Below are 24666 nucleotides of genomic sequence, written 5' to 3' on the forward strand. Positions count from 1 at the left end.
CCACAGCCTCTTATTTTCAGGGCCCCTGATTTGAATGCTGAACTCGTAACGTTAGGGTTTTCCCTTTATATTCAAGAAGTGATTTTTGAATGGCCGATCAACATCTCACGCAGCACATCGTCTTCCTCTCCGCCTCCCCAACAGGAATTATTTGCAATTCTGCTTTTAGTATCTCCTTTTCGTAGAACTCCCACCCAGCTTCAGCTTCCTTTTCTCCATCCGTTCTCCTGACCCAGACTCCGGCTGGTTCTTGCTGCGAGTTTTACAAAAATCGATTTTCTTGGAATCTCAGTGACCCCCTCGGCTTCATTATCCCTTAAAATTCAGAATTCCAGCATGACGGGGTCCCTTTCCCCAGCGTTCCTACTGATGGATTCCAGGCCATCAAGCCCACCGATAGACCCTTCTCCCGGAAGAGAAACCGAGTCCATTCAACCAAGGTTAAGCCATCCAACCTCAGTCCTTCCACCCACAAAATGGGAACACCTGGGTCACCTTCCTCCCTGCAGCAGAAACCCACTTAAGGCTCTAGAGCCGCGATTCTCAACCTGGGCAACTTCAAAAGGTGTGGACTTCAATGCCCAGAATCCCCCAGCCGGCCTGCTCCCGAGCTGGCTGGGGGATCCTGGGAGCTGAGCTCTTAAAGTTGCCCAGGTTGAGCAACGCTGCTCTAGAAGTTTGCAAGAGGCAGAAGAAGACGGCCCAGGATTCTGGGCTTTGCAATCCACCCACGCCGTTAACGCATCCCCAAGCCCGCGTCTGTGCACGGGTTGCAAGGCGCGGCACGGGTCCGCACTACCCAAATCGCCTTCCAGCCTCTCCTGCGGTCCTAACACGCGTCTGCTCCGCAGCAAAGGCTGCCAGAAACGTCGGAAGGGTCGCAAGCAAGGGGGGGAAGGGGTCGCGCTTTGCAAAGCGGGTCAGACGGGGCGGAAGAGCCCCGGGCAGCCCAGCGCGGGGCTGCGCGCGCGCGCCGAAGGCTGGAGCGAGCGGAATCGGAGTCACTCCCCTTTTCTCCCCCTCTTTCTTTGCTGTTCCGGGTTAGCCCGGCTGGAAGATGGCGGCGCCCATGGAGTTGTACTGCTGGGCCGGCGGGTGGGGGCTGCCCACGGTGGACCCCGATTGCTTGGCGGTGCTGGTGAGCGCGCGCGGCCGCGGCGCCGCTGCAAAGCCGGGCCGGGCGTTTTGCAAGCGCCGGCCGCCCTCCTCTTCCCCAACGCGGCGCCCGCGGGGCCATTGCAACTCCCCGCTCCCGGGCTCTCCGGGCACGGCGGGGGGTGGGGGGGGCTGCCCCGCCCGCAAGTGGGGAGAGGGTCGCCCGCTCGGCCCTTGGGGCAGAGCCCGTGTTTCGTTTCAGAGCAGCAGAACCTTGGAAGAAATTCCTCTTCTTCTTCATCATCATCGTCGTCATCATTTTATGATTAATGCAGTGGGCGGGCCGAGTGGTAGAAATCAGGGGGGGAAGTCAAGGGAAGCAGAATCACGTTGCAAGAAAATGAACGGAGCGGCTGTATACGTTGAATAGATCGATAAATGAAAGAAATTCATTATTAATAATAATAATAATAATAATAATAATAATAATAATAATGTTGGGCTGAGTGGTAGAAAACAGGGAGGAAAGTCAAGGGAAGCGGAATCACGGTGCAAGAAAATGAACGGAGCGGCTGTATACGTTGAATAGATCGATAAATGAAAGAAATTCATTATTAATAATAATAATAATAATAATAATAATAATAATGTTGGGCTGAGTGGTAGAAAACAGGGAGGAAAGTCAAGGGAAGCGGAATCACGGTGCAAGAAAATGAATGGAGCGGCTGTATACGTTGAATAGATCGATAAATGAAAGAAATTCATTATTAATAATAATAATAATAATAATAATAATAATGTTGGGCTGAGTGGTAGAAAACAGGGAGGAAAGTCAAGGGAAGCGGAATCACGGTGCAAGAAAATGAATGGAGCGGCTGTATACGTTGAATAGATCGATAAATGAAAGAAATTCATTATTAATAATAATAATAATAATAATAATAATAATGTTGGGCTGAGTGGTAGAAAACAGGGAGGAAAGTCAAGGGAAGCGGAATCACGGTGCAAGAAAATGAATGGAGCGGCTGTATACGTTGAATAGATCGATAAATGAAAGAAATTCATTATTAATAATAATAATAATAATAATAATAATAATGTTGGGCTGAGTGGTAGAAAACAGGGAGGAAAGTCAAGGGAAGCGGAATCACGGTGCAAGAAAATGAATGGAGCGGCTGTATACGTTGAATAGATCGATAAATGAAAGAAATTCATTAATAATAATCATCAATAATGATGATGATGATGATGTTGGGCTGAGTGGTAGAAAATGGGGGAAAGTCAAGCAAAGCAGAATCACATTGCAAGAAAATGAATGGAGCGGCTGTATTCATTGAACAGATCGATAAATGAAAGAAATTTATTAATAATAATAATCATGTTGGTGGGCTGAGTGGTAGAAAACAGGGAGGAAAGTCAACCGAAGCAGAATCACATTGCAGGAAAACGAAACGAGCGGCTGTATAGATTGAATAAATCAATAAACGAAAGGTGGTTGGAGCAGAATTAAACCTGAATTGCAGATCCAGTCGCAAAGGAATAATTCTTCTTCCGGACGCTTGGCCTTCTCCCCGCCAGACGGATTATTAATATTGTAGTGATTTTGATTATTTTACCAGGCTTGCGCGCCCCTCTAAGCCAGGCGGCTCTGAGCAGCCTACAGGGCCCACCAGGACTGGCCTACCTTGCAAGGTTGCTGTGCAGAGAAACGCAGGAGGAAAAGGGGAAGGTTTTTCTTCCGTCGGTTCAGATCTGTTGGGAAAGTTAGATGACATCAAGGATGTCAGCAACAGCTGGCCCAACGCATTCGTTAATTTGCCTCTTTTCCTCCGTTCCAGACTTACGCCCGTTTCACAGGGGCACCCCTCAAAGTTCACAAAATCACCAACCCATGGAGAAGCCCCTCAGGTAATTTTTTTGGGAGGGCAGGAAAGCCTGTTAGGAAACTTTGCCGTTTTAATGGCTTGAAAAGCAGGGCGACTCGTCAAGTTTCTAGTCCTCAAGAGGGACGGGAGAATTGGTAGGGGGGAGAATTGGGCCTGGGTGCTCAGAAGAGCTCATTCTCTCGCCAAACTCTTTCCCTGTGGTCCCCCCGCCCTTTTTTTCTCTACACAGGATCCCTCCCAGCACTAAAGACGCAGAACGAGGGGGTTATTTCCGACACGCAGCAAATCATCACCCATTTTAGGAAGCAGGTATGAGCAATCCTCCAGTTTGGGCTCCTTCCTGGCTGGAATTGGATGACTGAAGCACTCTGGGACTGTGGTGGCGTAATGGCATGTGGGAAAGACCTTGGGAGATGGGGCCAAGAGACGCTGCCAGGGGAACGTCAGATAAGAGACGGCTTAGCCCGCAGCTGCATAACAGGTGGAGAAAGAGGCTCGGAAGGGACCCTCCCTAGCTTCTCGGGCCGTGAAGGAGACGGCAGGAGATTTGTACTTTCAGACTTGCAGGATTGATGTCAGCCTCGCGGGGTGAACCAGGCAGGACTTGCAACCGGATGAGCGGATTTTGCTGTAGCGTAAAGCAACATTGACAGGATCATGCAAGTCTGAAAGTGCAAAACTCCCCGTCTCCTTTACAGCCCGAGAAACTAGGGAGGGTCCTTTCTGAGTTTCTTTTCCCACCCATTATGCAGCTGAGGGCTAAGCCGTCTCTTATCTGACCGCTCCCTTGGCAGCGTCTCTTCCCCCCTTTTCCCAAGGTCTTTCCCCCGTGCTGTTACAGACGGGTTCTTTTTTTAAGCGTCTCCCCCCTGACTCCCTTGCCCCAAACTGGCCCTGCCCAATGAGCGTGACTGGATTTTGAGACTCCTGCCTGAGCGGTGATCCTTTTTCTCCCTCTGCTTTAGAAATTCAACGCAGACTACGACCTCTCGGCGTTGCAGGGAGCCGACACACTGGCCTTCGTCTCTCTGATGCACAGGAAACTCCTGCCGATGCTGGTGAGTCAGGGGCCAGAAAAGAAATTGGGGTCAGGAATGGGGAACCCAGGGCAATCAGTGATTGCACCTGCACAATTGTGCCCCTTTTAAAATAAGCCCCCCTGGAGAGATCCCTCTTCCAGCAGGGTGGATCCCTTTCTTCTAGATCTGTGACCCCCTTCCCTTTTCCTAAAATGCCCCATTCCCTGCAACTGGAAATGTAGTCTCCAGATGGAAGCGGGGCGAACGCTTTTTTTTAAAGGCAAGGATATATTTTTTATTTACTTACTGGTTTTGGCTCGGGGGATCAACGTAGCTCGCGTGGGGTGAGTTAAGCAGCCGTTGTTGTGCTGTTTTGCCCTGGAGCTGAGATGGCAAACTTTGCCAGCGGAAAGCTGCAAATTTGCCACGTTTCCCCCGTTTTTCCTCCTCGGTCGTTTGTCCGTCCGCGCTCTTGTTTGGGAGGCGCGAATCGTTATCTTGGGTCCTGGCATCTCCCCTCGCTGGTTTTGGAAGAACTGTGACCCCTGGGCTTTTGGGGTCTCTCCTTTGAATCCTGAGGACTAGAAACTTTGCTCGTCGGCTTCCCCGGACCCGACGTCAAGGGAGGTAACCCCTGGGATTCTCCCGTTGGCAGATCCACACTTTCTGGGTTGATGGAAAGAACTACGTGGAGCACACGCGAAAGTGGTACGCGGAAGCCATCCCGTTCCCACTCAACTTCTTTCTGCCGGGCCGAATGCAGAAACGCCAGCTGGAGCGTTTGCAGACCGCCTGCGGGGAAAACTGGCAGGACAACGAAGAGGAGCTGGAAAAACAGGTGAGGAAGGTCCCCCAGGACAAGGATGACCCAGAGTAGTGTGGTGGTGAAGAAGCAGAGAGACTCCTCTTAACCATGGAAGCTCTCCGCAGCATCTGTACTGCCGCCCCCTGGTGGCTCGATCTGGCAGTCGCAGCTCGAAAGGGAAAATCACGCGGAGCAAGAAATGTCTAAGCTGGGAGGGAGGCCACGATTTTCCTTTTCTAAGGATGCCTGTGGGAGTTGCAAAGGATTTCTGGAAAAAGATGAACCTGGGATGGGCATTTTGCTTTCCAGCCATCCCGTTCCCTAAATTTTCTTTAAAAAGAGACCCAAGGTTCAGGAGACGCATAATCAATCCATTTTTCAAAGGCTGTTTTTGGGGGACCGGCCAAAAAATGAAATATGTTTCCCTTTGGCACAGAAGTCGTCATATTTACAACCCTCGAATACGATTAATGCTCTTCAAATGGAAAACGTTGGTAGAATGTTTGATATTTGGACATATATGCTTAGACAGCAAATTCTTTTTTTTTCTTCTTTTTTTCTCGTTAGTTTGTTCTTGTAGATTAGTTGGCCTTTCTTTGTATTAGGGTGGTTTTTCCCTATTTTGTGTATATGTTTCGGTAAAAAAGATTGCAAAATAATTTTTTTAACAATAAAAAATATTAGATAGAGAGTTGGCCTGGAGATCGTCAGCATTTGCAACACTGTTCTCCCCAACTTCTAAGACCTGTGACTCCAAGGCTATGGGGTAGCCCCTGCTAAAGGGCCTGGGAAAGGAGGTCTGCCACTCAGCCTGGCTGGGGACGATGGGGCTCGAAGGGCAAAGGAGTAGTGGAATAGGCTGGGGGATGCCAATGCATTGAAGAGAAAGCGTGGTGCTTCGGAGGCTCTCGCTCAGAGGCAAATGCTTTCTTTTTCTTTTTTTGATACGAACTTTATTAAGTTACAAAAAGCATAAAGATAAAAGCAACCAAAGAGAGAAGCAGAGGACGAGAGAGCTAAAGAAAGAATACAAAAGTGCAAAGTAAAGGGAAGAAAGGAAAAATGACAGGAAGAACGACTGCAGCAAATCTAGATAAATCCCAAAGTAATCTCTTCCTCTAAAACTACATCTATTTTGTACATTTAACCAATCCTCAAATCATAATTTCATTTTTTCCCGCCTCCTGCCCAAAGTGGCTTCCGATTGTCAGTGTTTTTTCTCTAAGCGAAGCGGTCGATTTTGCGTTCTCGGGTAACGCCGTCGTCTTCCCCCTCCGTTCTTCCGTCGCGGGCATCGTCGACTCTTCCCACCTTGAAGCGTATCAAAGTCTAGCTTAGGGGTAACGCTTCCTTGATACCCACAGCTTTACCAAGAAGGCTGCGAATGTCTGACGCTTCTCTCCCAACGCCTCGGCCGGAAGAAATTCTTCTTCGGAGACTCGTAAGTAGCTCGGGGGTCGTGGGGCCGGGATCTGCCTACCCGTTTCTCCTGCAAACTGATTTCCCTCGTTTTTTAACCCAGCCGAAGCTAATGTCCTTCTTCGAGAACAGATCCGCGCTTTACGGCCTTTTTGCTCACCAACGTTTGATTTGTTTCGAACTTTCTCTCTCTTTTTTTTTTTAGAATATTTTATTGAGATTTTAAAGATACCTATTTAAAAGTTAGAAAGGGAAAGGGAAATTTGAAATACAAAATATAAAGAAAAGGAAAAGAAAAGGTGAGGTAAAGGAAAAGGAAAAACGATAGGAAAAATAGATAACTTCCAATCTCTCTCTGGTCTTAGAAATAGTAAGGCTATCCTAAGTGCTAGTTTTTAATACATTAAATAGGAATAATTCTTTCTCTAAATATATCCCATTACATTTATAATCTAATCTTCAAATCCCCATGTAAGCTTCACTCCACCTGCATTTTGCAAATAGTCCATCAATGGTTTCCATTCTTTAAGGCAGTCGTTCTTTGAGTTTTCTTTTAATGGGTAATTTGTTTCGAACTTTCTCAGAGCCCTTTCAAACATTGCATTTTTCTCCCCGCCACTTCTCTCATCTTTATCTCTCCGTGCACAGCTGCTTCGTTTCAACACTTCTGGCTTGTCTTTTAAACTCTCTGAGATCTTTCCTGGCGAAAAATCCTGCGTTCAAAAAGGTTTCAAATCAGTAGAGCTATCTCGTTCCTGGGATACTATTGTGCAAGTCAGGCTAGCTCGTATATATATATTTTTTAATCGCAGTATCTTGTGCGAATGCCACTGCTCCAATTTTTAAACCAGGATTGGGGGCTCCTTTAAAATATTTGGATGCCGCTGCTCCCAATGAGGATTTGCAATCTGAGTGATGCGTCAGGCCTGCTCTCCATGTTAAGAATCAAAACGTCCTTAATATAGTCCATTTTCTGCAACCTATTTAAACTCTAAGTTCGTGCCTTCAACTTTTTAAAATTAATTACACAGCCCGAGACCTGCAAAATAGTCTTTTTCCAACGGGAGAGAAACCCAGAAGGTGAGGCTGAACCCAAACCTACAGAAAAATAAAATGGATCAGCCCGGGACAGCCTTTCCCCAAAACGGGGCAAAAAAATATGGGCCACCCTTGGCTCGTTGGAAAGTAGCAGTCCAGGGATGCTCCCAAGGGAGCGGATTCAAGTAATCAATCAAATTAAAGTAATCAGAATGAAAGCAGGTGGCTTTAGTTTTGCAGAAGAGGCCAAAGTAAAACGAGGTTGATTCCGTTGTGGGTTCACGGGTTGCGGGGAGCAAGGACGTTGGTCCCCCGTCTGGGACGCCCTGGCGGGAGGATCCGTCCCGTGATCGTGTCCCGCTCTGTCTTCCCGTTTTCAGACCGGCTTCCTTGGATGTATCCGTGTTCAGTCTCTTAGCCGGGCTCCTTCAAGCCAGACTTCCCAGTGGCAAATTCCAGCAACACCTCAGATCTCTCCCAAACCTGTGCAATTTCTGTACCTCTATTTTGAGCCTTTACTTTCCCTGGGACGGAGGTGAGTTTCCTGCTGCGTTGGCGAAGGTTGATATTTATTTACTTATCTTTCAAATTTGTCCCCGCCCGTCTCGCTACGAGAGTGACGCTGGGCGGTTTACGGTGAAAGCAGAATAACGTTGATTAAAATAGGTAAGAATGAATTAAAATGGGCTAAAAAGGACAAACGTCCTGCAGAAGATCCCCTTTGGCAGCGCTTGGCCTTCCCCCTTTCACCCGTCTGCTGTCGGCGAGCTTGGAGGAAATAATTGCCGAGGGATCAGCTCGGCTGCGATGCTCCTCTGCCCGGAAGAAGCCGAGCCGATAATTAAAAAAAGTCAAATTTCTCCCGCCAGGAAATTGAAATTCCAAAATTGCAGGGCCCCTTTGTAAGCCTGGGTTGTGGGGCATCGACGGGCTTGCAACCCGTTGCAGTCCTGCCTGGAATGACATTGGTTTCTTCAGCGAGGCCATGTTCTGAAAATGAATCCCTTGCCAGGACGGGATTTTATTTTGGGACGGTTCAGTGGTTAGAGCACGCTCGGCCTGCATTCTCCCTAGATGGTTAACTTCACTGGGTTAATCGATTCTCTAGTTTCACGTGACCCTGAGTCATAAACTAATCCAGCGGGCTGGTTCCTGGAGCGTGCCAAGCCGCGAACAAAACGCTTGAGGTTAACACTTAGCGTTTATTTAGCATACCGTTTGAACATGCAAATGTAGCCACTTTTGCCTGTACAGGTAGTCCTCGTTTTGTGACCACAATGGGGGCCGGTACTTACGTCATTAAGCGAAGCGGTTGCTAACAGAAACCCCGACTTTGCTTACGATCCGACTTCAGCTCTCCTCGGCTTTATAGACTTGCGAAGGTGGCCAAGTGCGAGGATGGGTCACAAAGTGACTTTCCCATCCCCGTTGCAATGGCGAACGCTCATGAGATGAGGCTGTCGCTTAGCGAGGACTAGCTGTACAAAGTTTTAATCCCTGAGAAGGCTAGGGGAGAATATGAATTTTGGGGAGCCTCTTTCCCCAAACTGCCCTTCTGTCACTACGAGGAATACCTTTTTGCAATGCAAAGATAAGGACGGGAGGAGTTTGCTGGAGTTTTCTGGAAGAGAAGCTCCGCTATGCAAGGCAGTCTATCTTAGTCTGGCGCTGCGTGGATTGGACTGGGAATCCTGCTTCCGCTCCAGGGGGACCTTCCTCCTAACTGAGAGTAAACCTAGGCCGGTGGGGTATATAATCCATCCTTCCACGTTTTTTTTCTTCTTTTAACGCCACATTTTCATCACTTGCCCCCCGGGTCCAAGCTGTTCCTTGACGGGCGCTTGCCTCTTCCGCAGGGGATCCCCCGCCCACCGTCCCCAAGGCGGCTGGGGACGGGAGCGACACCGAGGAGGAGACCCACAAGCGGCGCAACCAGTTCCTCTCCGTGCTGGTGGCTCTGGTGGCCATGGTGGGTTATGCCTTCCTCACGGGCATTGTCTCCATCCAGAAGCAGGTCCCACGCCACGCAGAACCGCACGCCATCACCCTGGACGACGTGGAGGAAGAGGAGGAGGAGGAGTGAGGGGCGGAGGGCTCCCAACGGACTTGATTTTTTTTGTACGGCCACGCCGGGCCCTGCGCCCCGTCTCTTTGCAGACTTCCTTTTTATCCATTCCAGGGGGAGAGGGCCCCGCCGAGGCCAATAAACCTGAGCGAGCTGCCATTTTAGCGGCTGGTCTGTGCTTTACCGCTTAGCTATATTTGGATGAAAGGGGACCTGTTTTTGGGGGGGGGGGAAGGAGGCTTGGGAATGGGGGGGGATCCTGGCTTTGCAAAAAGGAGATTAGGCTGTTTCAGGGAAGAGAAGAGGCTAAACGAAGCCTCCTAGAGCAGAGGCAGTTTATCTGTAAAGATCTTTGGCGGAAGGCTGGATTTCTTCCAACGGTCCTGGAGGGGGCTGAGTTCGAGACGTGCCTTTTTCTTTTTTCCCCCCTCCTTTTTTCCTCCCTTGAAAGTTTTGATCTGTCTCGGTAAGGCCGGGTTCTCCCTCGCCTTCTGTGGTTCGGGCTCTGCAGGGGTAGACTTCCTCTGCTCCTGGAGCTTCCATTTTAATGTCGGGATCCCAAGAGGAGGTCTAGGGTTTAGCCCAGACAGCACCATCCGTGCAGGTAGAGGGGGAAGGATCTATAGAAGCCCCCCCCCCAAAATCTGTAGCCCAACATTGTGTCTTTCCCTTATATCTTGGGGGGGGTGAGTACCGCAGGGCAAATCAATCTCCTTATTCTTGGCTTCTCTCACCCCTCAAAGCTGGAAACAAGCAAGCAGACCTGCCTCTGTGCCCCCCCCCCATTTCTCCCTTCTTCCAGGCGCCTCCTGCGGACCAGGCTGGCATCACGTTTATCCCAAGTCGGCCTCGGTTGGAAGCTGGATCGCTGCCCAGACCGGAACTGGCTTCCCTTGGCAAGAGAAGACAGCATCATCAGTTCCTTCCTTGCCAAATTCCTGAGATGCTGCGGTTGACCCATTTATTTGGGGCCTGGCTCCCCCCCCAGCCCGCCTGTTTCTCAGGCCTTGCCAGTTTCCATACATCATTCATTCATTCCTACCTACCTAGATAGACATATGTATTTTAGATCTTGGGGCTTCTGAATCGCTGTTCAGTTACTGGATGGTCTGGGGTTTGCTATGGGAAGGGGAGGGGGCAAGGAACAGGGAACAGCTTTCATCTGTTCCCTTGAGCCTCCCCCCACCCCTTTCACACTGTGAGGTTGTGAATGGCGCTCCTGATCTCCGTGAATTAAATTGAGGGAAAAATTTAATCCCTGCTCAATGGGCATGGAGTCAGGACGGGGGACCCCCAAATAAAGGAGGGTTTGTATTCTGAGTTGCTACAGCTTGCGATGGGCTTTCCTCCCAAGGTGGAAGCAGTGTGACATTTACTTCGTTAGAAGAGATTGCAGTTTAGGTATGCTCAGGAACCCCTTACTCTGTCTTATTTTAAGGCTCTGTGGTGGTGGGGGGAATGCAGCTCATTCATTCTTGGTGATCTCCAGCACTATCCCCCAAGGCAGACTTCCAGCAGTGTGCCTTCCCTCCCCATCTAGACTGCCTAGGACTGTGGAGGTTCCACTTAGGCTGGTGATTTGGCTCTGCAGCCCTCCATGTGTCTGTATGTTTTTCAAAGTGAGGCTTGTCTATGGCGCAGGATGGGGCTAGACCTGGCCGGTGGGCAGAGGTCCAGCCCCCTTCATTCGGGGGGGGTTCCCCAAATGATACCCTCCAGCTTACAATGAGGATGATGGGCTGTGACATAAAACCACCTTGTGCTCTTTGAAAGCCTGCGGAACTCTACTTCCCAGCAGCCCTGGGATGGGCAGTGCTGAGGGATTCTGGGAGATGTAGTCCAGGAACCTCTAGCGAACGACCAATCTCTGCTCTGGTGGGAAGGAAAGCCGTGGCTTAAAAAGCAAGACCCGGCCGTTTGCAAAGTCATGCGGATGAGGAACAGTTCCACCTTACCCAACACGCAGCTCTTAATTCTTAAACTGATGTGTTTTCCAGCTGCGGGTTTTCCTGCAGAAAAAGTTAGCTAAACAGACGGTAGGGATTCAGATAATCCTACTGTTGACCCCAAGGGAAGTGGGTGAGTCCAGGCAACCTCTGAGCTTACAAAGAACCCAGTTGGGCACATCAAACCAGCTGCAAAGAATCCTTTTGGAGACCGGACCTCTGCAACGGCCTGTTGGCTTCCAAGACGTTGCCCCTAAATTAGCCCCGGGTTTTGCAACCAGACAGCCTTCATCCTCGCCAAGAAAAGCCGGCACGGTGTGTTTTTAGAAAAAAAAAAAAAAAGATTTATTCTGAAAATGACCTCGGGGGAAAAAAGAGACATGGGAAGGTAACTGAGGAGAAGCAGGTTGAAAGCTCTTAATTCAGCAGATCGTCATTCAGGTAGGATTTAGGGCAGCGTCGACACCCCTTTCGACCTCCCTGGTTAATGCAGATTTTCTACCAAGTCAGCAGACCCTTCCCCAGGATTCTGTCTCCCCCCCACACTATTTTTTCTACTTCCTCATGCAAATAAAGTGTTTAATTTCTGATAAGGGCCTCTGGGTGCTTGGCCCCCAAGCTGGAGGCTTCCTGGTCTTCCGTGGGGCGCTGCCAAAGGTAAGTCTGGATGGAGTCAGCGGTCGCTACAGCCTCAACGTAGCCCACGCCGGGATCGGAGATCCCAAAGGGGATATCCTTGGAGGCTCTGCAAAGGAAGAATGATCACCGTGAGAAGGGACGGGGAAAGACGCCCTCGATACTCCAGGCCAGGCGCCCCGAAAAGAGGAAGCTATTTAGGAAAAAAATCAGGGAGTTTAAATACAGAATACCTTTATGGATACAAAAGGGCATGTTTAGTTTGGGGGTTTGCAAACACGGCAGATTGCGGGTGGCTGAAACATGCTTGGATCAATAAACCCATGCATTTCCCGTCCTTTTAAGCGTGTTTGGAAAACCTCCATCCACCCCACCGGAATTTGGTACCCAATCCCTTGGGATCGCCCAAAGTGCACCGGATTTCACCGGAGCGCTCTGAAATGCAATGTTTGTGATCATAAAACTAAGTCAGTTAGAAAAGTCAGAAATATCAGAGAGGTGGATTCCGGATCATTCAGATATCTTCCAGTGGATCTTAAATGGCCCCCGAGTGTTTAAAGCACTTTAATAACTCTGATATTTGCAGGAGATGCCCAGCTCTTTAATCATGAGGTTTGCTCACACGGTAACTCCCTTGCTGGGATAAAGAATATTCCTGGGATCCTGGCCTTGTCTGTTTCTTGACCTGCCCTCCCTCAAAGGGCTGACCCACCTCCAGTTGGGGGGCATGGAATTTCCACCACGAATGCCCCTGCGGTGATGGCACGTGCCACGCCCATTACGGGCCACTCACCTGTTCAAGACCACTACCGCCGCCGAGCCGTCTGGACGGAGAAACGCGGAGAATTCCAAATTACTCCAACTGTTTTTCTGGATTTCAATGCGTTGAGTTCCCTCGGGGAGGAACTTGCTACATGGGGAGAGAGACCCAGAGGTGGGCATTACTCAAAAGAAACAGAAAGGGTGCTTGGGGCATTCAATCCAAGCTTGATCCTAAACTCAGCTCCTCACTTACGAAAGGAGGCTGAAAAAATGACGGGGAGAAATGCTTTCTAACGTTTTACAGCAGGGACACGCTTGGAATTTTGAGACCGGGTGGGCACACTCCCAAAATGGGAAACGGGCATGGAGAATCCTAAATCGACCGTTCGCCAGGCAGTGAATAGCCCCAAGAGGCTTTCTCCCACCTTAGAAATCTTTCTAGGGCCAGTAATCGAGTGTTTGAGGCCGATACTTTTCTTTAGAGTAAATATCTAGGGCAGTGTTTCTCAACCTTGGCCACTTTAAGGTGTGTGGACTTCAACTCCCAGAATTCTGCCGGCTGGGGAATTCTGGGAGTTGAAGTCCACACATCTTAAAGTTTGGAGGCTGAGAAACACTGGGTCAGAGCAAGGCGCCCCAGTGCTCCTGTAGCTATTTTAGATTTTGCCACAATTAACGCTCATGGGAGCCCTAGTCCAGAACCCCCAGAGTTCCCCAGTTTCACTCGGGCGCAAACCCAAGTTCAAATCCCCCCCAGATCAATTCACACAAATTCCTTAACCTAAGTTCCTTAATTAAACCATGTTCTGGATTACTAACCAGATGGGTTGGGTGAGTAGACCCCTGTTTCACCAAGAAACAAACCACGGCTGGATGACGCCAGCCCAGACCTACCTTGCAGGGCTGTTGGGAAGATATAATGTTGTGGGGGGTGAGCCAGAAACGTTACTAAAAATACATAACGTGCTTGCTCTTATTCTGAATGAAGGCGCTTCCCGGGACGGGCAAGCCGAATCTCACTCACCTGAAATGGGCCATATGGTAGAACATGGGCTGCTTGTAGAAGACGTCTTTGTCTTTGTCTACGATCACGGGGCTGTCCACGTAATTCTTACTCCAGTTGGGTCCCCCTTGCATATCCAAAACGAGGTTCCAGTCCGTCCATCCTGTGACGTAGTTGTTGAGGTTCTGCGGAGGAAGGCAAAACGACGTCGTTTCTCTGTCCCCCTTTTTCCAAACGGTGACAGCGGTCCCCGCTTGTCAGCCTTACCAGGTAGGCCAGTCAGGAACCACGACCAGATGAGCTAATTCTACTTTATCGTAGGCTACATGGACAGAATCTTGCAAGTCTGAAAGTACAATCCTCCCCCCCAGTCTCCTTCACAGCCTGAGAAATTAGGGAGGGTCCCTTCTGAGTCTCTTTCTCCGCCCGTTATGCAGCCGAGGGCTAAGCTGCCTCTTATCTGACCGTTCCTTGGCAGCGTCTCTTCCCCCTCCCTGCCTCTCAAGGTCTTTCCCACATCCCATTACACCGCCGTACCGTAAGGATGCTGTGACTGTACTTGCTGCCACGATCCCAGCCACCCAGGACCACACGAGGCTCCCAAAAATAGGACCCGGTAGAGGCCTCTGTGGAGATGAGATAATATTTCGGGAAGAGGTGGTGGGTGATGGAGAGTGTCAGATCAATAGGTGCCAAGAAATCGAGATACCAGTGGATTCCGATCCCGTTGATGTATTGGGCAGCCTCGGGGTCTTTGAGAACCTGGAGAAATAATCAGACCGAAGGATTATTTTTCTGGTGTCACTCAATAGGCAGACCGCAAGAGAAATGGGTTGGCTTGCAAGAAACCCAAGAACTTCTGATGATATTTATGGAAAAAAGTTAGGAAGCCATAACTAAACATTTTCTGCAGTGTTGTGATTGAAGAACAAGCCCCATACCGGGAAACCACATTCCAACCCCCTTGCATCGTTTTTCTCTTCCCACTCTATGGAACTGATGTTTTTCTTCTTTTTGCCTCCTCTGTTTTTTTCAGGGAGGGGCTTTGCCATCCTGTTTTTTTCCCCTGACTGTGTGAGGACTACCAACTCTTACCATTGCAGGTTTCAGGTTTGGTTTTGGCCTGTCCCCTTGGACAGTTTTCTAGACCTCATGGTGGAAAGTGGAAAATAGTGTCGGATTAAAGAAGTCCTCCCCGCAATGGAAGACACATTTGGAGGCTGCTTTGAGGAAATGCAAAGTCACCTAAATTGGGTTCAGAGAAGCCAACAGCCAAATCTTGGTCGGTTGGTTTTTTCACTGGTTTTGCCTGTTCTGCAAACCCAGTTGACTGATTAGTCGTTCAGGTTTAACCCTTGCATTCCCTTGCAAATTCTTTCATTTTATTACTTAGGGTTTTTAATGAGCCTGGCAACTCTCGCTGGCATATGCATTTTCTTCTTTTTTCCTTTCCCTTTCTCTTGATCGTTGGCAGCAAATCAATAAAATAAAATTCAATGCATGAACCCAGAAATGGGGTTGTTCAGCAATGCAATTAAGGGGCATTTGGGGAATCTGTAAGGCCGTGGGCTAAGGAGAGCTGGTTGGGTTAAGGTGTTGGATCAGAAGCGTGCAAACGTAGGATCAAATCCACCTCCAAGTCCACAACGCTATGTTTCTGTGCTTGATTTCCTGGTGGGAAAGCAGGTGATCCATCTATCAAAGAGTTGATCCGTCCAAGTTTTAAGAGCAGCAACATTTCTCTGCCTGGATAAATAGCTGTATAATGGAGCTTATGCAGTTAAACAGACTTTTCTCGAATCATTCACAGGGAGGAATTGAAAAGAAAAGGCAGGGTGTTTGAAAATGGGGTGGACCCAAAGTATATTTAGGGTTTGGAGTTGGGTTTACCCTAACCCTAAAGCATTTTTTTTTTTTGAAAAGGTCAGCTTCCTTCTGTATGTTGCGGTTGCCAACTTACCACTTCAGCCCAATAAGGAAGCATCACCCTTTGGTCATCCAGAATGATCAACTCGATGCCCTTGTATGTACTGTTGGCTAAAGCAGGGCCCAAATCTTGCGCAATGAAGTCCCGCTGGTGCTCAGGGGAGAAGCCAAGGCATTGGAAGGGGTAGAAGACAAGGTCCCCCGCCGTGGGTTCGTTCCCAGCAGTCACAGCCCAGAAAGTCAAGTTATACTTGGCGTATTCATCGAGGAACCTGGGGAGGGGGGGAGCAGGGAATGGGGTGAAATTGCTGGATCCGGCCGAAGCCATTTCTTGCAGAAATTAACGTTCAGATAGACTGCTTCTGGCTTTGGAGGAGAGACCAAAGGAATATTAAATCAATATTTGGTGCCAGCAGGGGCTAACCAGAGGCCGAATCCCCTTCCCCTTCTGCGTAGCTGATAAGGAGGAGATGAACGCCCTAGCTAGGTCTCTGCGTTGTACCCCAGCCACTGAGAAATACCATGCTTTCAGGATTTAAAAAAGCAAGTCATGCTGGAAGCAGGAAAAGAAGCAGGGTTTCCGCGAGCAGCAGTTAGACATACACAGCCTAAACATGTATTCCAACGCTTAACGTGCCAGCAAGGTTGGGCAATCCGAGATGCAAAGCAGGAGGGGCAACTGGCCAGCCCAGAGGCTTAGGGTGGGCAGCTGGTCAGGCAAAGCTGCACTGGTTTGGTTTTGGAAAGGAGCAAATCAAAGACCTGGGAGTCTTTCCTCCCCTCCCCGTGCAAGAGCAGTCTATCTGAGCAGGGCGACCAGGGAGCCTTCAGAACAGTCTCGCATGGATTTTCAGCTTGCCCCACTGGTCTTGGAAAGCCATCAGACGGCGCAGCCTGGAATGAGGAGAAACTGCCCCTCTCTGCACACGTACCTGATAAAATAGTTGGCCCAGGTCTTGTGATATCTGTCCCCTGGTTTCCCCTTGAGGGTGCCTCGACCAGTCATGGCTCCGTTGGTCTTCATCCACACTGGAGACGTCCAGGGACTGGCATAGAGGGAGAGAGGACGGGGAGCCACTGCTTGGGCTTGTTGAAGGATGGGGATCTGGCATGCGGGAAGACAGAGGACCGTTTTACAATACAATACAATTCAAAAATTACCTACACGTTAAGCTCAACACGTCTTACCTACGCATTAAGCTCAACCTTAGTTAATCTTGTGGCAATGAGGAGGCCGTTCAAGGAACCCTTTCTGCCATCGTCCCCTCCGTCCCCCATTGCACATCCAATTCAGTGCTCCCCACCTTGATCCCTCCAGAGGACTACAATTCCCATGACCCCCACCTAAGCCTTCAACTGCTTAGGTGAACAGATCTCTTTTTCAAGCCACGGCCTTCCCCATACACATGTGGACTTGGCTCGCGTCTAACCGAGTTTTTTTATTTTTAACTTTAAAAGAGTTTTGATTAAAAATACTTTTCCAGCCCAAGGCCTTCATCTGGATAAATGTCCTCCTAGAGGCCAATCTGAATTCTGGATGTTTCCACATTCCTATATCTACCGGCCCTGGACGACGTACCTTCATTTTGATATCTTCCTCAGTTAGACTGAAGTTGTTCAGCTCAAAATCGTCCTCCACGTCTGCGTATGTGTAGAGCCTCACTGAGAAATCGCAGCTCGCCATGGGCACGCGGACCAAGGTATATTCGATCCCTGAGTCAAGAGCGCAGCGGAAGACATGGAGAGTGGGGTTAGCCATAAAGCTGCGAAAGGAGATCCCGGGGTCCAGACCGCTCTGAGACCTCCAGATGTCCAAATTGCTGAATTCCACCTCTTCGGCCAACCTAGACCCCAATGGGGGATGATGGGAGCTGTAGTTCATGCAGCAGAAGGGTGAATAAAAGGGAAGGGCCCCACCCAGCCTGCATCTACATTGGGGGCCTTTCAGGACCTTGGACAAGACCTCTACATTTCGTCAATGGGTTTCAGGACCACGGCTAGCAACCTCCGGTCTCAGCACCGCCCTGGCGAAGAGACCAGTTGTCCCAGTATAGACCTGGTTAATCTACTGGGATTTTCCAGCCACGCCAAAACAATCCCTTTGGGAGCTCTGCCCACTCCAAAAGCTGGAATAAAGTGACATAAACTGAGATAACTCAAGGAACTACTGAATCAAAGGCGTGAATTCGTAATTAACCCCGGGCAACCCAGCCCTGCTTTCCTGTTGGATCTTATTTACCTTCAGTGGAGAAATAAGATTTGAGCAGGTTTTTTTGACTCTTTGCGGACAAGGCCAGGATATTAATGGCAGCCGAATCCGTGAGAGCCCCGCCAAAGCCCTTGATTTTTTGATATTTCTGGAACACCTTGAGTTGCAGAACCAGGTCGTCTAGTGAAAGGAAGAAAAGAACGGGGAGAAAAAAGCAATTTTATGCAGGATGACACTTGCTGATTCCCTCACCCAGCCACCCCACCCACCCATTAAATTATTCATCCATTTTTACAACTGCCCCATTTGCATAACACGCTTAACGCGTCTAGCGAATTGATCCATCTGCTGGGTTTGTACAAAATGAGCGGCTAAGCCAGCAAAGTGGGTTTGAAAAAGCAGCCAAGCCTTCAGCCCAAATCTCAACAAGATTAAAACTAAACAGGTTTAGCATGTGGTAAGGAAGAGGTGATAAGGTTAAACAGATTGCTGGGGTTTGCATGCCAGCATCAAGTTTACTCAACTTCCCAACCTCAGACAGCTTTTTAATCACGTATTAGTACAGCGACCCTACAGCCCTCGTTGTAAAGGACAGTCCTTTATTTCCAAAAGCGGTCCTTTCAATTTATTTCTTTTTCAAAACCTCACTTTGGTCCTTTATTTTGGTCACTTCACTGTGGTCACGCTACCCACGTCATGCACGGCCTTTCGCGTGCGTGTGAAAACTACGGAAATCGAATCGCCTTTTGGAAATGCATTGACATCTACGGTTGGAGTTTAGATGTTTTTATCAGAATATGCGTTTTTGTGAAGACTTTCCGGGTGGGGCTCTTGAATTTTCCTTTGGGAAGCAACGTTATAAACATAAACAATTAATTTTGGGGGGGCCGTAGGAACCTCTTTCTGATTTGCCCCTGTTTCAGGTCGGTCCTCTGTTTTTTCCAAGAAAATAGGAAATTTGGCACTACCTGGATCAGTTCGGTCCTCCACTGTTTAGAAGCCCAGCTCTTTTGGGCTAAATATTTACACGTATTTGAGGAAGCAGGATCATCTTGCTGTTTCTCATCGACAGCTCAAATAGAGACCGATATTGTGATAAAATATAGGACGTTGGGACGTTGTCTAAAAACAACTGCGTTCAGGCAACAGATTAGACAATGTTTGACCCGAACTGGGCAAATCCTTTGCATTCGGTCCTCCAGGCCTACCTTACAGGGTTCTTATGAGGATAAAATGAAAGTTGACATTCCTGTTGTCCTGGATTCCTTGGGGTAAAAGCTTACTTGTGGGTCTAATCTGGTCTCACCTTTCTTGGGAGGATTATCCAGAAGAGGCCCTTCACTGCGCTCCAAACGGTGCCCGGCTTTATTGCTTTCGTACTTGACAAAAGACCCCAAAGCTGGGAGAGAGACGGGCTCCAACGTGTCACAGTAATTGGCACCACATTCACACACCAAGGACCCGTGCCCAAAATTCCTGGGAGAACATGGCCGTCCCCCTGGGAAAAGAAGAAAAAGAGATTGGCATTTTGCTTGACGAAGGTGAAGGAAACAACTCCTTAACAGTTTCTCAGACATTTTCCGAGGCTTCCGTTTTTCTGCTTTCTTCTCAGGACGCCTCCTGGGGAAACCTGCTTCTCTGGATGGTATCTTTTTTTTTTTAACCGGGGGGGGTTTCCATGGCCCCCTTTCCCATCCCTTTGCAGCCATCCTGTCCGCCCCACTTTCCCCAGTCTCCAAAAGGCTTTTCTCATGTCCAAATGACAGAAGCTCCTGGAGATGGTTGGAATGGAGTGGCTTGGAAAGTTGGTGGATAAAAATAAAATAAAGCCAAGGGAAGTTAGAAGAATGCGGATGACACAACAGAGGCTTGTACGATGAGAAAAATATATATATACACCCCTTTTCCACCTTGGCGCTAAACGGATATAAAAAACTACACTCCATTCATAAGCATTTCACTGAAATTTGCTTCTCCCATGAAAAAGTTCTCCCCTCCGATCGAGGGAAAATTGGGAGAAAGAAAATGTCAGTTTATTATTTTTCACTGCAGGAACTTTAGCCTGCAGCTCTAGGCGTTTTCTAGAGGACAGCTAGACTGCCTCTGAACTTGGAGGCTCCCTTCCAGGTCGCTGTCACAGCAATCCCCGGGGTGGACTTTTCACTACCCTGATTGTTTAATTCAAGCCACCCCAGCTGAAAGCTTTGAAGCGCATTTTGTAATTAATTGCGCAAGGCGAGGCAGGGCTCGGGACTTGCTGACACTTGATTTCACACCCTCACCTGTTGGGGCAAAATTCAGCTGGAGAAACAAGAAAGAGGCGAGGATTCGGAGGGCCCCCCAATACATGGCTGGGTGTCCCAGGACCTCTCGGTGTGCGATAAAGGCCGTGTCCTTAAAGCAGAACAGAAAGAAGAAAGAATTGCACATTTATTTTAGTTTACTTAAAAGATTCGTACGGCTGTTCCTCTGAAACGCACCTCGGGGTGACTCACCACGTTCACTCATGCAAACGCTAAGGTTGTGATTTTGGGGAGCAGATTCACAGGCGCCCCAGGGCAGCCTCGTGCCTGCAGGATGCTCTCGCTCTGCCAGGAACGCCAACACAGTCTGGGCCCTTGAAATACCGAGCTTCCCAACAACCGATGTCCGAATAAATCCTTGCCCAGGAGAGTGGTCTTCTCCACGCAGATGGTCTGTTATTAGCACAAACCGAGACCCTCTTAAAACAAGCAGGCTTTGGGGCCCCACTGAGCTCTTCAGCAGGCAAGGAGGCAGGAGAAAAGCAAGGGATCAGTGGGGGGGGGAAGAAACCCTCTTAAAATAGGCAGGCTTTGGGGCCCCGCAGAGCTCTTCGGCAGGCAAGGAGGCAGGAGAAAAGCAAGGGATCAGTGGGGGGGGGGGAAGAAACCCTCTTAAAATAGGCAGGCTTTGGGGCCCCGCAGAGCTCTTCGGCAGGCAAGGGGGCAGGAGAAAAGCAAGGGATCAGTGGGGGGGGGAAGAAACCCTCTTAAAATAGGCAGGCTTTGGGGCCCCGCAGAGCTCTTCGGCAGGCAAGGAGGCAGGAGAAAAGCAAGGGATCTGTGGTCTGGGGGGAGAAATCGAATAGGAGAAATGTTCTTGCAAGGAAGGGACGGAGACCGATTTTAACTGGAGAGGATTCTGATCTGGTCTTTTGATGTCTGGTGCCTTCCAGGTGAATTGGATGTCAGTTCCCATCATTCCCAGCCGGTCGAGCTGGGCCAATACTGGCCAGTCTTCCTAAGTTCCCCCAGAGTTTGCTTGTAGCCCTGTGCCATTCAGATAACAAAACGAAACACCCCATTCCCCACTTCTACCCGGGGAACCTGAACGCTGCCGAAAAGCTGTCTCCAAGCCCCGAACGGCCAAACGCCCATCTTCCCCCAAGCCCAGCAGGCAGGAAGAACGGATTAAAAATAAGAGATTCTTTTGCCCCAGAACTAGAGAGCAAGCAGGCAAATTGGGACCGTTCAGTGGGGAAGGCAACAAGGCTGAACAGGTTAACCATCCTTTGGGGATGCTGAGTTACAGAAGAAGAGGCTTTGCTAACCAAATCAGCAATTAAGTCTAATTTAATCTAATTCGGCTCAGCCGTCATTTTCCAGATTGTTTTTAACCTTCCCTGAAAACCCAGTCTGGAGCCTTCTACATGGCTTTCCCCTAAAGGTGAAATAAGATTCTAGTCCTCATGGTCCTGAGCAAAAGAGGGTCCATTATATCTCTAGATTCCCAAGAAGGTTGATGGTTTTCCCAGCCCTTCTGAAGCATCAAACCTGGCGTGTTCAGCTGGCAAAGCAGGGGTTCCCCCCCTCCCTTGGCAATCAAAGTTTCTAGTCCTTATGGATCAGAATAAAGGGACGGTTGAAGCAGAACCCGGAAGCTCCTTGTTCCCCATCAAACCATGTACCTGCTCTCCAGAATGTCCCTGCTGAATGGGAGAAATTAAACCAGATCCAGACCTGATTAAACAGCCTTTAGTACAACTACCAGCATTTCTAGCCTGAATGCCTTTTATTGGGGTGCGTGGCAGGAGAGGCAGTCGACCCCCCAAATTAGGGGAAGCGAATCTATCGCTGACTACAACGTCAGTCCATGAAGACCTCTCCAGATAGCCCCAAAGCCGGGCAGGAAAAGATCTGAACCTCTGTCTCTGTTGTCCACGCAGAGGTAGACTCCTCCTGTACATGGAGGTTTCATGGACCGATCCCTCTGCAGCCAGCTTCCCGGTACGAAAAGATGGGAAGGGTTCCACCTTCCGCAGCACTCACCTCTCTCGCCCAAGATCCGACAAGGGGTCCTCTCTGCGCAGGAGACCGTCGGAAGCTGATCTCTTGCGTCTCTCCACACCGCAGGGAATATCTGCCGCCAGATCTCGGCTGGCTGGTTCAGCCAGAAAATCTGCTCTTTCTTCAGGGTTGAATGCACAATTTCTCTGGGAATCAGAGGCTGGATTTTGCAAGCTTTGCTCCACGGCGAGGCTGGCTGTGTCACACCCAGTGTGCGGAACCAGAAAAATCGTCCAGCCTCTGCAGAAAGCGATGCTGATGCTCAACCGAAGACTTTATGCAAAGCAAGCTTGAGCATTGCAATTCAAAGCAGATCAAATCTCAGGGAAGGGAGGAATGAAAAACTCAGGGATGTGCTCGGCTGCCTGGCGGAACGTTAAAAAGAAAAGCAAGTTTCTAGTCCCTCTGATTCGGAATGAGAGAAGGAAAGTAGAAGGGTGGTTGAGGATTCGAACGGAGGTCTTTTAAAAAAAAAAAAGCACAATTTCTTCATAATCGGATGGCGGATTTGAACGTTTGAAAGGGAGGGGAGAAAGGGCGGCTTTGAATCTTTAAGAAGTCGCTCTGCAGAGGCTCGGCGTCTTTTGCAATTGTTCCTGTTATGCAGAAAAGGGATACAGCTGAATGCCACTAAATTTAAGTTGTATATAAATATTAAATTGTTAAATGATTAAATATCAACATATTTAATATTTAAATACGACATCTCTAAAGTATTAAATGTCAAATATAAATTTAGTGGCATTCAGCTGCATCCCCTTTCTGCATAACTTGAGATGATGCTCAGCTTTCCCTATTGACTGCTCCTATACATGGAGGAACGCTCATGGCTTGTAACGGTTAAGCAGCAAGGTTTAGACCAGCATGTTAAGGAAGAGGTACAGGCCAGCATGTTCAACCACTCGTAGGCACAGTTCAAAGTCTTCCCAAACACTAAAGCTCAAGACTTTTTGAAAGCTGGGCCAGCAAGTAGGAAAATGTCGTAGCACAGACTGCTTTTCAAATCCCCAGATCAGTGTTCAGATTTCATTTCCCAGCTAATGTTGCAAGCCAGGCGCAGCCAAAATAACCCTTAAGTGCTGGAAGAATTAACCAGGTAGCAATTAAACAACCAGTTTGGTGCAATGCTTGACTATTTCCTAACTGTGGGTTTAGGCCTAGATTTTCAGCACGCTGAATGGCAAAGGTGTCCCCCCCCCCTTTTATTTAATTTCTTTATTTCTGTAACAAACCCATCGTTAACCTTAAAAAAAAAAGTAAAACAATTAAAAGATCTAAATTAAAATTAAAAAAGGAAAAGTGACAAAGGTATTTTGGAAAGTTAGGAGCCTCCCACGCTAGAGGTTGTCTACCAGTGAATGCCAAAGGCTGGGATAAGCAGTGACTTGCTTCGGCTGGAAGCAGGATTTCGCCGGCTTGATCCTGCAAATTCCCTCCATATGGGGGTCCACAGGGAGAGACCCACAAATTCAGCCTGATTGGGGAGTCTAAACATCCTCTATCTGTGTTCTGAGAACATCCCCTTGCGTGGCTTCCCGCCCTGGCAAACCTTACCTTTGGAGCCAAGAGGACTAGAAACTTAAGCAGGCGGGGGCTGGGATTAATTCAGATTTTTCCACCTCCCTTTCTGCAAAAGGGCTTCAGGCTGATAGAAAAGGCTGTGGCTTTCCTCTAAAGTGAAACAGCCAAATCATTCTCTCCCAGGTTGCAATAATTGCCCAAGTCCACCCATCTTAAAATCCCCAAGTTTGAAAACCACTGTTCTGCTGTGACTGTAATCAAAGTAAACTTCCCAGAAATATTGGGAACTTTGGGATTAATTAGGCCATTAATTAATTGAAGCATCAGTGAGTTCATTAATTAGGGCAGCCCGTGCTGAAATGCTGAGAGTTTTAAGGTAGCCCCTTCAGTAAATAAATAAATAAATAAAAATCCAACCTCACAGTTGGGTGGTTTAAAACTAATCTAAGTTTTTGGCAGAAAAGCCCCGTTAAGCTATTATGAGTAACAATCACAAGATATGGAAAGAGTCAAATGTGTTTGCAGTTAGTGACTTTATTAGGGATCAAAGGCCAGAGCCCAGTCAATGGGCCTATGGGGTTAAAGGTGAGGTTGTTAAGGACTGACAAATTTGAAGGACATTTTGTATATGGCCATTTGCCTCTTATGGACTAGCAACATTTTGAAATTCTGTTGATTCCTGAGGCTGCAGAGCCCCCTGCAGGACAAAGCATATGGCAATTTTCTTTTTTCCTTTTTCCTTTTTCCTTTTTCCTTTTTCCTTTTTCCTTTTTCCTTTTTCCTTTTTCCTTTTCCCTTCCCTTCCCTTCCCTTCCCTTCCCTTCCCTTCCCTTCCCTTCTTCTCTCTCTCTCTCTCTCTCTTTTCCTGCCTGCCTGCCTGCCTGCCTGCCTGCCTTCCTTCCTTCCTTCCTTCCTTCCTTCCTTCCTTCCTTCCTTCCTTCCTTCCTTCCCTTTTAAGAGGGGTATTAAAGACTTCTGGAGATCTGTCAGTCTGGCAAGCAAACCTGAATGGAGCTTCCATACATAGGA

At 48.6% G+C, this 24666-nt stretch overlaps 2 protein-coding genes across 2 annotated transcripts; one reads left to right on the forward strand and one right to left on the reverse strand.

Moving 5' to 3' along the window:
• Positions 1–998: 998 nt before the first annotated feature.
• MTX1 (metaxin 1) lies at positions 999–9486 on the forward strand. Its single transcript, XM_088137269.1, has 8 exons — positions 999–1138; positions 2934–3003; positions 3211–3290; positions 3947–4039; positions 4656–4838; positions 6170–6246; positions 7643–7797; positions 9119–9486. Exons 1-8 carry the CDS (start codon positions 1058–1060, stop codon positions 9343–9345), a joined length of 966 nt encoding a protein of 321 aa, XP_087993395.1. The 5' UTR covers positions 999–1057; the 3' UTR covers positions 9346–9486.
• Positions 9487–11852: 2366 nt separating this feature from the next.
• Positions 11853–20317, reverse strand: LOC103068266 (lysosomal acid glucosylceramidase-like). Its single transcript, XM_088137546.1, has 10 exons — positions 20305–20317; positions 19116–19307; positions 17840–17989; positions 17180–17313; positions 16533–16705; positions 15635–15872; positions 14212–14436; positions 13696–13859; positions 12703–12819; positions 11853–12018 (listed from the first exon to the last, which is right to left on the reverse strand). The coding sequence occupies exons 1-10, from the start codon at positions 20315–20317 to the stop codon at positions 11853–11855; spliced, it is 1572 nt and encodes a 523-aa protein (XP_087993672.1).
• Between the last annotated feature and the right edge of the window lie 4349 nt (positions 20318–24666).

The sequence above is a fragment of the Python bivittatus genome, unplaced genomic scaffold, assembly GCF_059951505.1.
Source record: "Python bivittatus isolate LINGU-HERP-01145 unplaced genomic scaffold, Pbiv_v1 ctg000180_np1212, whole genome shotgun sequence".
NCBI lineage: Eukaryota > Metazoa > Chordata > Lepidosauria > Squamata > Pythonidae > Python > Python bivittatus.

Bases quoted from the DNA above. Each gene is read 5' to 3' on its own strand.
- MTX1 (XM_088137269.1), top strand. From the start codon at position 1,058: ATGGCGGCGCCCATGGAGTTGTACTGCTGGGCCGGCGGGTGGGGGCTG. The intron at 3,291-3,946 runs GTATGAGCAATC...CCTCTGCTTTAG, and splicing joins TCACCCATTTTAGGAAGCAG to AAATTCAACGCAGACTACGA. The intron at 4,040-4,655 runs GTGAGTCAGGGG...TCCCGTTGGCAG, and splicing joins GGAAACTCCTGCCGATGCTG to ATCCACACTTTCTGGGTTGA.
- LOC103068266 (XM_088137546.1), bottom strand. The intron at 15,873-16,532 runs GTACGTGTGCAG...CCCCCTCCCCAG, and splicing joins TGGGCCAACTATTTTATCAG to GTTCCTCGATGAATACGCCA. The intron at 14,437-15,634 runs GTAAGTTGGCAA...TTATTTCTCCAG, and splicing joins TTCCTTATTGGGCTGAAGTG to GTTCTCAAAGACCCCGAGGC.